Source organism: Podarcis tiliguerta (genome assembly GCF_965153285.1).
Source record: "Podarcis tiliguerta genome assembly, chromosome: 2".
NCBI classification, from domain to species: Eukaryota; Metazoa; Chordata; class Lepidosauria; order Squamata; family Lacertidae; genus Podarcis; species Podarcis tiliguerta.
In genome coordinates, this window is record NC_139535.1 from 18,292,055 (window position 1) to 18,307,657 (window position 15,603).

Here is a 15,603-nt window from a genome sequence, read left to right on the forward strand (position 1 = left end):
CACTGATCTGCAATGATGTGAGCTGGAGTCCAACCACATCTGGAGAGCCACAGATCTTGATCTAAGCCTAGGCTTTTCCAGGGAGTCTACAAATCTGCTTCTAGATAGCCAGAGTGGCGGCTGAGCCTTTTGTTTATGTAACAAGTGAGGATGACACAACCTTCCCTCTCAGGAAGTGAGGTAATAAGAGATGGGCTTGAGCCCATTATTGCTTGATAGCTTCTGCAAGGGGGGGGGGCAGTGATGTACAGGTAAGAAGCAAGTGCCTATGTTTGAGAAACTTGGAACAAACTAAGCAGGTAATTTGGAGGGTAAGGCATGATATTCTGGCATGGGGGGGGAGGTACAGTAAAAGGCTGCTTCATGCACGCTGATGGTCTGTGTGCCTCACATCGCTTTCATTCCTTATATCCACCAAGGCAGCCTGTGTGGAACATCACTTCATTTAAGAGGAATTAACCTGTTGAGAGCAGTGGCGTAGCGTGGGTAGTCAGCACCCGGGGCAAGGCAAGTAATTTGCGGGGGCCCCCCCCGCTGCACTGTCCCTCCCCCAGATAGTCCCTCGCTCTCCGCACCGCACCGCACGCCTGGCACCCTCCCCTCCACAGTGGGCGGCGACCCGGCGGCTTGGATCGGATTCGCACAGCCAGCACTGCAGTGAGAGAGAGAGTGAGCCAGGTAGGGGCAGAGAGCTGCGAGTGCGAGCGCCCCCCCCCGATGTTGCGCCCGGTGCAGCCGGCCCCCCCTGCACCCCCCACGCTACGCCACTGGTTGAGAGTGCTCTTGTATAGCTCAGTTGGTTAGAACATGGTGCTGATAACACCAGGGTTGCAGGTTTGATTCTCTGCTGTGGGACAGCTGCATAGTTGGACTTGATGTCAGGAGCGGGAAACCTGATTTTAAGAAATTATATTAAATTAATTTGGTTTGATTTGTAGTATTTTGGAAAATTAATAAAATAATAATAATTTGGGAGTTGGACTAGAGCAGGCACCCCCAAACTCGCCCCTCCAGATGTTTTGGGACTACAACTCCCATCATCCCTAGCGAACAGGACCAGTGGTCAGGGATGATGGGAATTGTAGCCCCAAAACATCTGGAGGGCCGAGTTTGGGGGGTGCCTGACCTAGATTATCCTCTGGTTCCCTTACAACTCCCTTCCAGAGGGGCCATCCTGCTAGGATTATTATTATTATTATTAGGCTGCAAGACATTGTAATGGATTGCTTTGACGGGCTTCAGCACCAGATGAAAAGAAACGAATCATCGCATTTTGCCTTAGTTTAAATCCGCACTCAGCCACAAAGCTCACTGGGTGACCTTGGGCCAATCGCCGCCTCTCAACCTAACCTACCTCGCAGGGTTGTTGTGGGGGATTAAACGAGGACAGGCGGAAGAACCATGCGCACCACCTTCAGATCCTTGGAGGAAAAAGTGCCCTAAAAAGTGCAGAGTTCAGCGGAGCTTCCTTCCTCCTTTGCAGGTAAAAGAAGTGGCTCTGGGGTTGCAGCCGACGCGTTTGCTCGGCGAGGCCAGCAGAGGTCTCCGGATTATTCCTAGCTGCCTTCGCAAAGGGCCACCCTGCTGCTCGGAGGAGCCTCGCCGAGGTTGCGCTTCCTGCGCCTGACTCAGCTCGCGTCCGACGCCAGGATTGGCTGCCTGGGGCCGGATCGCAGGGATCTCGCCGCAGTAACCCCTGAGCAGCCAGCGCGGGCGGAGAGAGGCGGCCGATGGTGCGGCTCCTTTTTGCTTCTGGCAGACACACAGAGCCAGCTTCAGTTTTTGCGCGGCGGCGGCTGCTGCGCGCGTCGTTGCGCGCGGGGCGCTTTCGCGTGTCGGGTCGGATCTGCCCTGCAAATCCCAGCTGCTCTCGCCCGCTGCTGGTGAGTAACCGAGGGATCTCGGGCACTGCGCTGCGGGGAGGGCCTGTGGCGCCGCCATCGAGCACTTAAAGCGCTGCTTATCGCCAGATCTCCGGGGCTAAATCCTTCCCTCGGCTGATCCCCCGGGAAGGGAGCGGGGGTGGTTTGCGTTTCGCAATCCCCTGCCGCGCCGGCTTTGCTCGAGTCTGGGTTGGCCTGGGCTTAGTCGCCTCGTTGTTTTGCCTCCACCTGGTCTCCTATTGTTTTTCCGCTTGCAAATGATTGCCAGAATGGTTTGTGGGGTTTTTAAAAGGTGTTGCCAACAAAGGATCCCAGGAACAGCTTCTAGCTGTTTCTGTTCCAAGTCGGAGGATCCGCCGCCCCCGAAGCTCCGTAACCCTCGTGATAACTGCGCGAGGTTTTCCGCATTAATCCTCAACAACAATCCCGTAAAATGGGTGTGTTTTTAATCCCCAGGTTGCAGATAGGAGGCCGAGAATGACAAAATTAGGCCCTTCAGGACGACTACACCCAAACTGGAGCTTTCTGTGTTTGATGGGCATGGTTCTGTGATACGGGAAAGGACCTTGAGGCCAATTGCTTCATCGCCTTTTTAATGAAGTTTCTAGTTCTCATGAATGGAGAGGGGTTTGAGCATGCAGCGGTCATGCAGCTTGAAAGAAACAATCGGTGTAGCACTCCCAATGAGTGCACAACATCCAGGATGTGTACCTCCTCTTGTCAGTACAAAAAAAGGATGCTTAAAATATTTTCAAAGTGGCCTTTTATGTATTCCTGTGGCTCAGAGGTCCTCAAAACTGGTCCATAAGAAGGATTCAGGTGGTCTACAGACAGCCTGCTAAACAGTTGAGAAGGCACTGTTATTTGGTGACAAAGAACAAGGCAGGTTTGGACAAGGCTGGATTACAGTGGTACCTCAGGTTACATACGCTTCAGGTTACATACGCTTCAGGTTACTGACTCAGCGAACCCAGAAATAGTACCTCAGGTTAAGAACTTTGCTTCAGGATGAGAACAGAAATTGTGCTCCGGCAGTGCAGCGGCAGCAGGGGGCCCCATTAGCTAAAGTGGTGCTTCAGGTTAAGAAGAGTTTCAGGTTAAGTACGGACCTCCGGAACAAATTAAGTACTTAACCTGAGGTACCACTGTATTGAATAGGCTGGCAGAGCCCTACATGATTGCAATATTCAGCAAAGGTTCCTAATTAGCTACTGTGGTCCCCCGTTTTTCAAAAGCTAAGCCATGGAGCCCCTACTTTGGGGGGGGGGGATAGTAGGTTTTAAATATATGTGAAGAGTGCTACAGTCCTGTCCTTGGACCACCAATCTGGAACCAGTGATAGCACAAACCACTGAGCGTCCCAAAGGAAGGACCCAAGGTGTTGTGGCCCATTGTTATTCAAAGGCCTGCTTCAGGGGCCCGAGTCAAAGTGAAAAACAGCCTGCAGAGATCTCTGCTAATGCTATTGCCTGTTAACTAAAGAAGTGAGACAACAAGCAGAGATTTCCTGTAGTCGATGTGTTTCACTTTGACCATTGAAGAAGGCATTTAAATAACAACTGGCCAAAACAGGTCTGCCTGTTTAAAAATAAAACCACCACATATGTCAGCATATGGAGAGAACATCTCCTTTGTTTTGGGGTGCAGTTCCTAATATCAGTTCTGTATGTCCTCCTGCTTGTACAACGGCAGCAAAAAAGTGGTTAAATAATTTTCAAGTATTTGGGGGGGGGGTAGGGAGTTCAAGAATTGCCTGCTCTAGTTCTGTATCACTGGAGATGTTCTGAAGGGGTCTTTAAAACCATTGTTAAGAGTTGGGGTGGATGGGTTATAGCAGTGTTCCCCAACCTTGGGCCTCCAGCTGTTTTTGGACTACAATTCCCATCATCCTTGACCACTGGTCTTGCTAGCGAGGGATGATGGGAGTTGTAGTCCAAAAACAGCTGGAGGCCCAAGGTTGGGGAACACTGGGCTATAGGATCATGTCCTCTTCTCTGTGTCTCCTCTCCTGCTTCAGCAGTAATACAGGATAAATTTCAACAATTCCTACTTAACAAGGATTGAGCACCATGCATTAAACCAGAGTTTGCAACCTTTGTTAAGGATGAGCTCTGGTTATCCTTAGTCGAGGGTAGCACCACTGTTTGTATAATACTTAACTGCAGTTAAGGGGTGGGGAGGAATTTGCGGCCAGGGGGAGGGAATACTTAATCCTTTCATCAGCTCTTGGTCTTTCTAACCACAGTTAAGATGGCCCCTCTGTGATTTCTGCTTTTCCTCTGACCAGCATATGTCTGCTCTTCTTCCTTGCCAAAAATCCTTCTGAATTCTGCAAAAAGGGCAGGACAAAAACCTTCCGACAACGTAAATTTTCTGGGCTAAGAATGCTGATGTTGATAAATGCAAAATTTCCAGAATCACAGATCAAATGTTCCAAACAATACAACTATGCAAATTAAAATATCTACTTGTGCAATTTACATAGTTCATCTGTCTTTCTGGAATTGGGTTTGTTACTTTTATTTATTTATTACTTTAATATACCACCTTTACCTTCAAGGATCTGAAGAAAGTGTACATGGTTCTCCCCCATCTCATTCTCATAACAAGCCTGTGAGGTAGGTTAGGCGAAGAGATGGTCACCCAGTCAGCTTCCTGGCTGAGTGGGGGATTAGAACCCTGCTCTCCCAGGTCCTAGTCCAACACTCTAACCATTACGCCGCACGGTTCCTTACAGTGTGGACTTCTAACTTGAGGATGAACAAACCACAAAGATCTCCCAAGGTCAGGCAGGGTGAGGCTGTAACCCTCTAGATGTTGCTGGACTCCAGCTCCCATCAACCTCTGCGGACATGTCCAGTGTCCCAGGGATGATGGGAACAGCAATATCTGGAAGGCCATCGGTTCCTCACCCCGTTCAAGACAAGCCGTGCAATCCTGCACACTCCTCCTCACAAGCAGGCTTCCCTGTTTTCTGTGGGGCACACCTAGAATTGCAACCTACAAATGAGCCAGTGTGGTGTAGTGGTTAAGAGCGGTAGTCTCGTAATCTGGTGAACTGTGTTCGATTCCCTGCTCCTCCACATGCAGCTGCTGGGTGACCTTGGGCCAGTCACACTTCTCTGAAGTCTCTCAGCCCCACTCACCTCACAGAGTGTTTGTTGTGGGGGAGGAAGGGAAAGGAGAATGTGACCCGCTTTGAGACTCCTTCAGGTAGTGATAAAGCGGGATATCAAATCCAAACTATTCTTCTTGTTTTGCAGCACAAGCTTTGGTAGACCAGAGCCCACCTGAACACAAATGCCAATGAGTAATACTGAATACCTTGCGGGTTCTTTTTCCCCTCTTTCCTTTCCAGCAGGTGAAAGGATGGTGAACGAGGAGGAGGAAGGGACTTCTCAGCAGGGAGGCCCTAAGCCGGCAGAACTACACGGGGCGCTGTCGGAAAGCTGTCCCAGGCTGGCCTCCCCAGACCTGGAGCTGGAGGGAGGGGAACTCAGCGAGAGCAGTTCGGAGACGGACCCCAGGAGCTCTGCCCCAGAACTGGAGAACGACTCCTTTCCCATCAACGGAGACGCCCTGGGGAACGACGCCGGCAGCGCCTGCCCGTCGCAGACGCAGTATATCTGCCCTGTTTGCGGGGAGTGTTTCAACGGGAGCTCCTGCCTTTCTGAACACCAGCAGGTCCACAAAGAGGAGAAGCCGCATGTGTGCCCCGTGTGTGGCAAAGGCTGCAGCCAGCAGGCGGAACTGGCCGACCACATGCAGACGCACACGGACGAGAAGCCCTTCACCTGCCTGGAGTGTGGGCGGAACTTCCTCTTCAGCTCCGACCTGGTGTCCCACCAGAAGGTCCACACCGGAGAGAAGCCCTATATCTGCCTGGAGTGTGGGAAGGGCTTCTCCCAGAGCTCGCAGCTCATGTCCCACCGCAGGGTCCACACGGGCGAGAAGCCGTACGAGTGCATCATCTGCGAGAAGAGCTTCCGCTCGAATTACGACCTGGTCAACCACCAGAGGAGCCACACCGGAGAGAAGCCCTATATCTGCTCCGACTGCGGCAAGAGCTTCACCCGCAGCTCCCACCTGATCTCCCACCAGCGGGTCCACACTGGGGAGAGGCCCTACCCTTGCGGGATCTGCGGGAAGCGCTTCCGCGACTGCTCGCACCTCATCCGCCACCAGAGGGTGCACACGGGTGAGAAGCCGTACGAGTGCTCCATCTGCGGCAAGAGCTTCCGGGTCAACTACGACCTCGTGACCCACCAGAGGAACCACACGGGCGAGAAGCCCTACGCCTGCCCCGACTGCGGGAAGGGCTTCAAGCGCAGCTCGCACCTCATCTGCCACCAGAGGGTCCACACCGGGGAGAGGCCCTACCCCTGCGGCATCTGCGGCAAGAGCTTCAGCTACAGCTCCGACCTCATCAAACACCAGAGAATCCACACCGGCGAGAAACCTTACGAGTGCCACATCTGCGGCAAGAGCTTCCGAATCAACGCCGACCTCGTAACACACCAGAGGATCCACACGGGAGAGAAGCCGTACACCTGCCCCGACTGCGGGAAGTGCTTCGCTCGGAGCTCGCGGCTCGTGTCCCACCAGAGAGTCCATGTCAAGGACGGGAGCCTTGGGGCTTCCCTGGCCGAAGCCGACACGTCTCCCGTGGCCGCTACCTGGTCGCCGGCTCCTGATGGTCTCTGGGGCCCAGGGGAGAAGGGGGCGGACGCGTCCCTTAAGCAGGGTAGTGACCCTGCCGCTCTCGCCGGCCTTGCAAATTCTAGTCAGCCAGGCAATGTGCTTCCAGAAACCCAGATAGTTGAGATTAAGATGGAGGACCCGTCTTGATTCGCGGGACGTGGGGGAGCTGAGTGGCAAACGGCCCGTTTCCGATGGACCCTTCCTTTCCTGCAACAGAATAGTAACGAGTGCCCGGGGAATCTTCCTTCCGCTTTTAATCATGCAGTTTTAAAGAGGAGGCTTGAATGAGCCTTGCGTTGACTGAGGGACTGAGTCACGGATCTGTCTCTCCCGTTGTGCGTATCAGAGCAACTGTGCGGTGGCAAAAGCCAGGGTAAGAAGTTCCCCATGGTTTGGTACCGCCAGCCATGTCTCAAATTAAAAGCCATTTTTTGGGGGAAGCTGCTTGGTTTGTCGTTGCTGCCCCCCCCCCCCAAGGAATCCAAGGAGATGTAGATCAGTAAGGCTGCTGGGAATTCTTGATTAGGAATCCCTTGTTGCTTTTATTTGGGGGAGTGGGGGGGTTAATTTTAAAAAAGGGGGTGTTTCACCTGTAAAATAAAAAATGCAACTGTGGAACAGGAAGGAACACTGTTAATACATGCATTTCACAGGAATTTCGGAAACGAGCAGAAATGTAACTCTCCATTGTTGTTTGTTGTGTCGTCCTCTCTTCAAAGATAATTTATTTCATGTGTTAGGATTTTTTTTCCTTGTTCCCAAGAGATCCATAGGAAACGGCCACCCAGCTTCTTCCATTCCTCAGTGGGGAAACCATGCTTCTTAAAACAGTTTCCGCCTGCAATCCTGTACTTTTTGCTTCTGGGAGTAAAACTTGCTGAATTCAAGAGGGCTTGCTTCTGAGTAGACATACAGAGCACTGCGCTATAGGGGAGCCTTTCTCAACCTTGGGTCCCCAGATGTTGTTGGACTACAACTCCCATCATCCCTGCCCACTGGTCGTGCTTGCTAGGGATGATGGGAGTTGTAGTCCAACAAGATCTGGGGCCTAAAGTGGAGAAAAACAGCTCTAAAGGAGGCATATTTAATGTAGGTCGTGCTCAGACCAGGCTGACTGAAAGGAATGGAGATGACTAATTTAGGTTTATTAATTCCAGCAGGTCTACTCTTGAGTAGAACTTAGTTGGCTACAACCTGCGATGTAGGCCTGGCCACAGATTCTTTCCTTCTAAGCACAGATAGAAGACCCTGCTGTTTGATATCTTCTAGCAGGTTACCCCGAACTTGTGTGGTTTTTAAAAAAATATTAAAATCGCTATCAGTGTAATAAAAAGTATTTTTTAGTTGGATAGTGTGGAGCTTTAATAAACGTTATTTAACTTAATTTATAGGGTGTGGTCCTCCCTGGCAGGGCCGACTGCCTGCTCGTAAAGGGATCCCTATAGGACAAGGCAGATGATTGCCATTTTTGTTCTCCCCATACCTTCTCAGTGTGAGCATCACTGGTACATGTGCAAGTGGCTGCCCAGGTTGTCACGGCAACCAAAAGGCCTCCTTGCCTTCGCCCCTCCAACCTTTAACATGTTGTGCAAACCCACACACGGTTCCTAATAAACAAGCCCCACTTTGTTCAGTGGGGCTTACTGCCGGGGAAGGGTGCAAACGGCTGCAGCCTCAGTCGCAGAAAACGAGCGCTGGAGCGCATGTTCATTAGCTGAGCAGATTTGAGGGTGGGATATGAGAGGTTTTACATCGCCCTCCTCCTCTCTCTCATGGGTCGGCGGTGTGGCTGTGCAGGCGTACACACTGAGCAGGGAACAAAGCAAAAAAATGCCTTTGCGAGGCCCTGCGGCGATTCCTCTCTGCCGACATGCAAGGAAGGATCATGGCCACTTTTTTTTCTTTTGAGGTGCATTTTTAAAAACATTCATTTCCAAGGAATTTACAATCCAAGTAGAAAAAAGGACTATTATGACATTTTAACATTGTTGTTCGAATATGATAAAAAAAATATTTACTATCTTCCCTAGTAATCTGACCCCTTTGCTTCTCTGTATTGTTGCTGTAGTCTTTTTTTTTCCCCTTCCCTTGCCCGGATGTCTTTATTTTTTTGCTAACCTTTCATCTGTTGTTGTTGGTGCGGCAGTCCGGTGCCCAGGAGCGACTTCCAGTACTTTAGTCAACGTCGTTTGATAGCAGCCAGTGAACAAATCATAAAATATCTGGTTAGTCAAATGTCTTTGGTTTCAGCCGTTGGTCAGTCTTGCATTTATGCACTTGGAACAGTAGCCTACCATAAAAGGTAAAGGTAAAGGGACCGCTGACTGTTAGGTTCAGTCGTGGCAGACTCTGGGGTTGTGGCGCTCATCAGCTTCCAAGTCATGTAGCCAGCATGACTAAGCCACTTCTGGCAAACAATAGCAGCACACAGAAACGCCGCTTACCTTCCCACCAGAGTGGTACCTATTTATCTACTTTCACTTTGAGGTGCTTTCAAACTGCTAGGTTGGTAGGAGCAGGGACCGAGCAACAGGAGCTCACCCCGTAGCAGGGATTCGAACCGCCGACCTTCTGATCAGCAAGTCCTAGGCTCTGTGGTTTAACCCACAGTGCCACCTGCGTCCCTAGCCTACCATAGACAAGGAATAATTGCATGCCGGCAAGGGAGTTGACCAGTGGAGATGTGGATAATAATAATTTATTAAGAACGCTTTGGTTTAAGAACGGACTTCCGGAACGGATTAAGTTTGTAAACCAAGGTACCACTGTATAGGTGACGAGGTTATCCACAGCTGGGAAATAGCAAATTGTTGCAGGTTTCACTAACCTCCTGTAGCTTAATATGAAGCCCTAGGAGATCATCAGGAGCACCATATGGGTAGTGTCATGGCTGATATTCTCTGTTGTATTTTAACCATATTTGCAAAAGCACTGAATTTGACAGAGCAGCTTTCTCTTGGTGGAGGAACACATTTCTGTTCCTTCCCCTATCTAATAAAATCCCATAAGACTTAAATCTGGAATGAATTTTTGATTTGTGCCAGGCTCTTACACTCATAGCTGTCAACTTTTCCCTTTTCTTGCGAGGAATCCTATTCGGAATAAGGGAATTTCCCTTTAAAAAAGGGAAATGTTATCAGCTATGCTTGCACTCTGCCTTATTTTGAGAGACTGGGAATTGACCATTTCAAGGTTTTCACCTACTGCTAAGGATGCCTCCTTTATACCCTCCCAGTCCCTAAGGACAACAGAAACAGGGCCTTTTATTACTATATATTTGCTGATCCCCAAGCTCTGAGGTAGGTAACGCCAATAGTACAGTATGTAAGACTGGATGCATTTACAAAAATCAACGCAATAATTTTTTTAAGTTTCCCCATCATGTTATATACTGTATTTCTTCAACCCCAAGTAAGAATGCAGCGTTGATGTGACTTGATTTTGTATTTGCCTCTCATTATGTTCCAATCTCCTGTTGATGTGGGTTTTTTGAGGTAGTCTGTATGGTTAACCATCTAATATTAAGATTACGGTACTATAAATAAATATTGTGATACTAATAACTCCATTGCATATACAAATCAGCATTTATAATGTGGATACTTAAAAAAAAAAATCCCATGTTGAACTAGGTGTGCAAAAAAGAGTTGGCCTCTTATAGTTGGCCAGTCATAGTTGAAACTGATGTGGAACTAAATAAAAAAAACCACTTTCAAATAATCTGCCAGATTTTGGTTTTTTTAACCCTATGCCACGCTCCCACCAAAAGTGGAGTTGTTGACAGCAGCCAACTGTCTTCAATATTGTAAACCTACCTGTCCTGTATCTTTTAAGAAACATAACAGAGGTTAAGATCAGTTGGCCAAAGCTGAGTGCAAAATGCAAGACCAGAGATGGTGAACAGGTTAAGGAAAGGAAGGACAAAACACTGTTAGCTTGGAAATCTGGATTAGCTAGTTGTGGTTACATGGGGGCAAAGTTCTGGTCTTTGTTACCTGAAGACCACCAAGCATTTCATACTGAAGGACAGACCCTCAAAGGCATTGCTAGCAAGGACTCAGATACCTGTGAACAAGGTAAGGCTTTTCTCTCTATATATATAGAAGGACCCAGATAGTGTACTCTCTCTTCATCTTGGCCAGCTGAATTGAAAGGAGTTAATTTTGGAAAAATATTCTTCCTTCTGGATTAACTCTCCCTTCGAGCTTTCTCTTTTTAATTTGTTTATTGATCTGTTTTGTTACATCTCTATGTCTGCTGTTCTCCTTGTATTATTTTTTCATCTATTATCCCTGTAGACTTGGGCTTTTCAATTTGAATTTATTGTATTCCAGTTTCTTACGCTAGTCAATAAAATTTGTTTAAATGTATTCCCGGTGTCTCGTCTGTCACGTGGCAACATCAGTCCGAACCTAAGAGGGAAGAGAGTTGGCTCTTTTTCATACAATACTGCTGCTACGCTGATAATTTGGTTCCATAGATAAGCTGGACCTTTGTGAGAGTGAAGTGAGAGCTGGACCATAAAGAAGGCTGATCGCTGAAGAATTGACGCTTCTGAATTATGGTGCTGGAGGAGACTCTTGAGAGTCCCATGGACTGCAAGAAGATCAAACGCATCCATTCTTAAAGAAATCAGCCCTGAGTGCTCACTGGAAGGACATATCGTGAAGCTGAGGCTCCAATACTTTGGCCACCTCATGAGAAGAGAAGACTCCCTGGAAAAGACCCTGATGTTGGGAAAGATGGAGGGCACAAGGAGAAGGGGATGACAGAGGACGAGATGGTTAGACAGTGTTCTCGAAGCTACCAGCATGAGTTTGACCAAACTGCGGGTGGCAGTGGAAGACAGGAGTGCCTGGCGTGCTCTGGTCCATGGGGTCACGAAGAGTCGGACACGACTGAACGACTAAACAACAACAAGATAAGCTGGAGGGATGGAGAATCCATGGTCTCTCAGACACTGGGCTCCCAACTTTCATCAGCCCCAGTTAGCGTGGCCAGTGATCAAGGATGATAGGAGTTGTAGTCCAACATAACGGGAAGGCTGCAGATTCCTCATCCTTAAATTAGCATCCCCCTGATTTGAGTTGCTCCAGACTGATAAGTAAAGGTAAAGGTACCCCTGACTGTTAGGTCCAGTTGCGAACGACTCTGGGGTTGCAGCGCTCATCTAGCTCTATAGGCCGAGGGAGCCGGCGTTTGTCCACAGACAGCTTCTGGGTCATATGGCCAGCATGACTAAGCTGCTTCTGGCGAAACCAGAGCAGTGCACGGAAATGCCGTTTACTTTCCCGCCAGAGTGGTACCTATTTATCTACTTGCACTTTGACGTGCTTTCGAACAGCTAGGTTGGCAGGAGCTGAGACTGAGCAACGGGAGCTCACCCCGGCACAGGGATTCGAACCGCCAGCCTTCTGATTGGGAAGCCCAAGGCTCAGTGGTTTAGACCACAGCGCCACCCGTGTCCAGACTGATAGTTAGGCACATATTTATTCGTGAACAGAACTGATTTCCGTACCCTTCCCTAGTTCCACAGCTCAAGTGCACAAAATTCACATATGACCCGAAGGGTTTTGTGGATTTAAATCACATGGACTTGTTCTTTCTTACACTTAAAGAAGCCACACACACACACACACCCTCCCCGCTCATAAAAGGAAGCCTCTTCTCGAGTGATCAGTTGTGTGCTTATATAAGTGCATCAGCGTGACTGGCAGAACAGTCCTACAAAAGCAATCACATTCGGTGGACTTACTCCTGGGTAAGGAGGCACAGGATTATCACCTGAATTACCTTCCGAGATCCAAGCAGACTCCGGAAACCACGTTTAAGCTAACAAAAAAGTGCTGGTTACGCTCTTAACCAGGGGTCAGCAAAATTTTTCATCAGGGGGCCGGTCCACTGTCCCTCAGACCTTGTGGGGGGCCGGACTATATTTTGGAAAGAAAAAAGAAATGAATGAATTCCTAAGCCCCACAAATAACCCAGAGATGCATTTTAAATAAAAGGACACATTCTACTCATGTAAAAACATGGGACCATCCGCAGGCCAGATTGAGAAGGCGATTGGGCCGGATCCGGCCTCCGGGCCTTAGTTTGCCTACTAATGCTCTTAACTGTTTGTCTGCCAGCCTGCCTTTAAAGAGGTTGAGGGCTGTGTGTGTGTGTGTGTGTGTGTTAAATCAGGGTGTGTGAATTTAAGCCCCCCTTTTCCCTCTAAATAAATACTTGACTCTAAACAGTAGTACCCTTGACTGTTTGGTCCATCATTTTATTTTCTGTTGGTGTGCAGCGTGGCAAAGACAGCTTCCGTGCTCTCGCAGCAAACAGAACTAGCCAGCTATGTGCTATATTATTATGCTTATTTACCTAAGAACATGAGGGAGGCCTGCTGAACCAGGCCAAATGCCCATCTAGTTCACCATCTCGTTCTCATAGCGGCCAGGCAGATGCCCACTAGCAGGACATGAGTGTCTAATCCTCTTTTAAAGCTATCCAAATTAGTGGCCATCATTGCCCCTGGTGGATTTCAGTCTCATCAAGGTTGTCCAAAGTTCTCTCCCAAAACATCCTCTCTTCTCTTTTTGTTCTGATATTTTTGGGGGGTGTACTTATCACCACGGAGCTGCACATTTTATACCCGCACAGTGCCTGGTGTGCACTAGGTAAGGTAAAGGTAAAGGGACCCCTGACCATTAGGTCCAGTTGTGGCCGACTCTGGGGTTGCGGCGCTCATCTCGCTTTATTAGCCGAGGGAGCCGGCGTACAGCTTCTGGGTCATGTGGCCAGCATGACTAAGCCGCTTCTGGCGAACCAGACCAGCGCACAGAAACACCGCTTACCTTCCCGCCAGAGCGGTACCTATTTATCTACTTGCACTTTGACATGTTTTTGAACTGCTAGGTTGGCAGGAACAGGGACTGAGCAATGGGAGCTCACCCTGTCGCTGGGATTCGAACCGACGACCTTCTGATCGGCAAGTCCTAGGCTCTGTGGTTTGACCCACAGCACCACTCGCTTTATACAGAATAAATTTTGACTTTTTTCTTGCCACCATTCCATTTAAAATTGGCAGCTTACTTAAAACAAACAACCCCCAAAACAATACAAAAACAGTAGCAACAATATATTATAGCAACAAAATGCAGCAAAATTATTTGTATTGGATTTTGCAAACTTCTACCCTGCCAAACTTCCAAGGAAGTCAGGTCTCTTAACAAGTTACGGTGCCAAAATAATATTTCACAAGTTAAACCCCATCTTAAAAAGCAGTACACTTGAAAACGTTGGCAGCATTAAGATAAATTCAAGTTTTGATGGATGTAATAATGGAATACTGAATGGTTTAGTTTATGTAAAATATGCAGGAATTTATTACAGTAGTACCTCGGGTTACATACGCTTCAGGTTACATACGCTTCAGGTTACACACTCCACTAACCCAGAAATAGTGCTTCAGGTTAAGAACTTTGCTTCAGGATAAGAACAGAAATCGTGCTCCGGCGGCACAACAGCAGCAGGAGGCCCCATTAGCTAAAGTGGTGCTTCAGGTTAAGAACGGTTTCAGGTTAAGCACGGACCTCCGGAACGAATTAAGTACTTAACCTGAGGTACCACTGTATATGCGAAATGAACCATGGAAAGAGAAGAAGGGGAGTCACTGACATTTTAAAGGTAAAAGTTAAAGGTACCCCTGCCCGTACGGGCCAGTCTTGACAGACTCTAGGGTTGTGCGCCCATCTCACTCTATAGGCCAGGGGCCAGCGCTGTCCGCAGACACTTCCGGGTCACGTGGCCAGCGTGACATCGCTGCTCTGGCGAGCCAGAGCCGCACACGGAAACGCCGTTTACCTTCCCGCTAGTAAGCGGTCCCTATTTATCTACTTGCACCCGGGAGTGCTTTCGAACTGCTAGGTTGGCAGGCGCTGGGACCGAACAGCGGGAGCGCACCCCGCCGCGGGGATTCGAACCGCGACCTTTCGATCGGCAAGCCCTAGGCGCTGAGGCTTTTACCCACAGCGCCACCCGTGTCCCTCCTACTGATATTTTAGGGTGGTTTAAATGAATATTTTAAATTGTAAAACAGGAAATTTAATAAAAATTATATACAAAAAAACCAGTAAGAACAAAAACAACAGAATAATAATGAACGCAGCCAAGAGAAAGTAATCAGTCTCAAGGCCCTTTCAATCAGCTGTGCCTGAAACTGTATAGTCAACCAAATCTTAATACAGTAATCAAAAGGCATCCTAAAAGCATACAGCTTGTATGATACAAGTATCAATAGGGCTTTACTGCTTAGCAGAAGGAGAACAGGCCTGAGCAGAAAAGGTCCTGTCCGGCTGGACCTCTGATGTTCAGTGACAACCTCAGCAGTCAAGGAGGCTCATATGGGACAAGGACAAAGAAGATCATGATACCCTCCATGTTAGGTCATTTAGGGCTTTAGGCTGCAATCCTATGCACGTGAAATAAAAAAATTAAGGTCTTATATATATAATAAGTGTTCATGGATGTGCCAGGCAAACACGTACATAAATGTATGGGCCACATGTCTGAGGCAGCACAGGAGGGCAGCCTTGGAGCCATTTTGACTCCCAAACTAACCAAATATTTTCTCTGCAAGGTCAAAGGAAAATGGAAACGCCTCCCCATTGTCTTTTCATTCACAAAACCCGTCTTAAGGGTATGTCTGTGTATGAATAGGGTGAGCCTGTGACCTGGCTCAGGAACTAAGTACTGTATTTGTCACTACGAAAGACTGGCCAGGCTCCCCAGGGTATCCAATCAAGTAAGCATTAACAGGTAACCTGCCAGACAGGAGATAAACAATGCACTCAGATTTCTGTTGTAGACCGTCCCTTCTGTGATGTAGGCATGATGTGTCTGGGGGGTGGTCTTGAGCTACACCCCTTCTGTGATGCATGTGTGATGTTTCTGGGGACTCCAGGGCGGGCAGTTTAAAATGTTTATATAAGGGCGGACACGCCTTTGTTTGGGGTCCTCCTCCTCCTCCTGC

The 15,603-nt window shown here is 48.6% G+C and overlaps 1 protein-coding gene across 2 annotated transcripts; it reads left to right on the forward strand.

Annotated features, from left to right (window-relative positions):
* Positions 1-198: 198 nt before the first annotated feature.
* Positions 199-7,024, forward strand: LOC310670554 (uncharacterized protein). Of its 2 annotated transcripts, none has more exons than XM_083426077.1 (2): positions 199-299; positions 5,242-7,024. In XM_083426077.1, exon 2 carries the CDS (start codon positions 5,253-5,255, stop codon positions 6,729-6,731), a length of 1,479 nt encoding a protein of 492 aa, XP_083282203.1. In that variant the 5' UTR covers positions 199-299; positions 5,242-5,252; the 3' UTR covers positions 6,732-7,024. The 2 variants fall into 2 exon arrangements, with proteins under 2 accessions (XP_083282203.1, XP_083282204.1); XM_083426078.1 differs by lacking the exon at positions 199-299 and adding an exon at positions 1,545-1,883.
* The last annotated feature ends 8,579 nt before the right edge of the window (positions 7,025-15,603 follow it).

Excerpts from the sequence above, each read along its gene's own strand:
- LOC310670554 (XM_083426077.1), top strand. The coding sequence starts at position 5,253 with ATGGTGAACGAGGAGGAGGAAGGGACTTCTCAGCAGGGAGGCCCTAAG.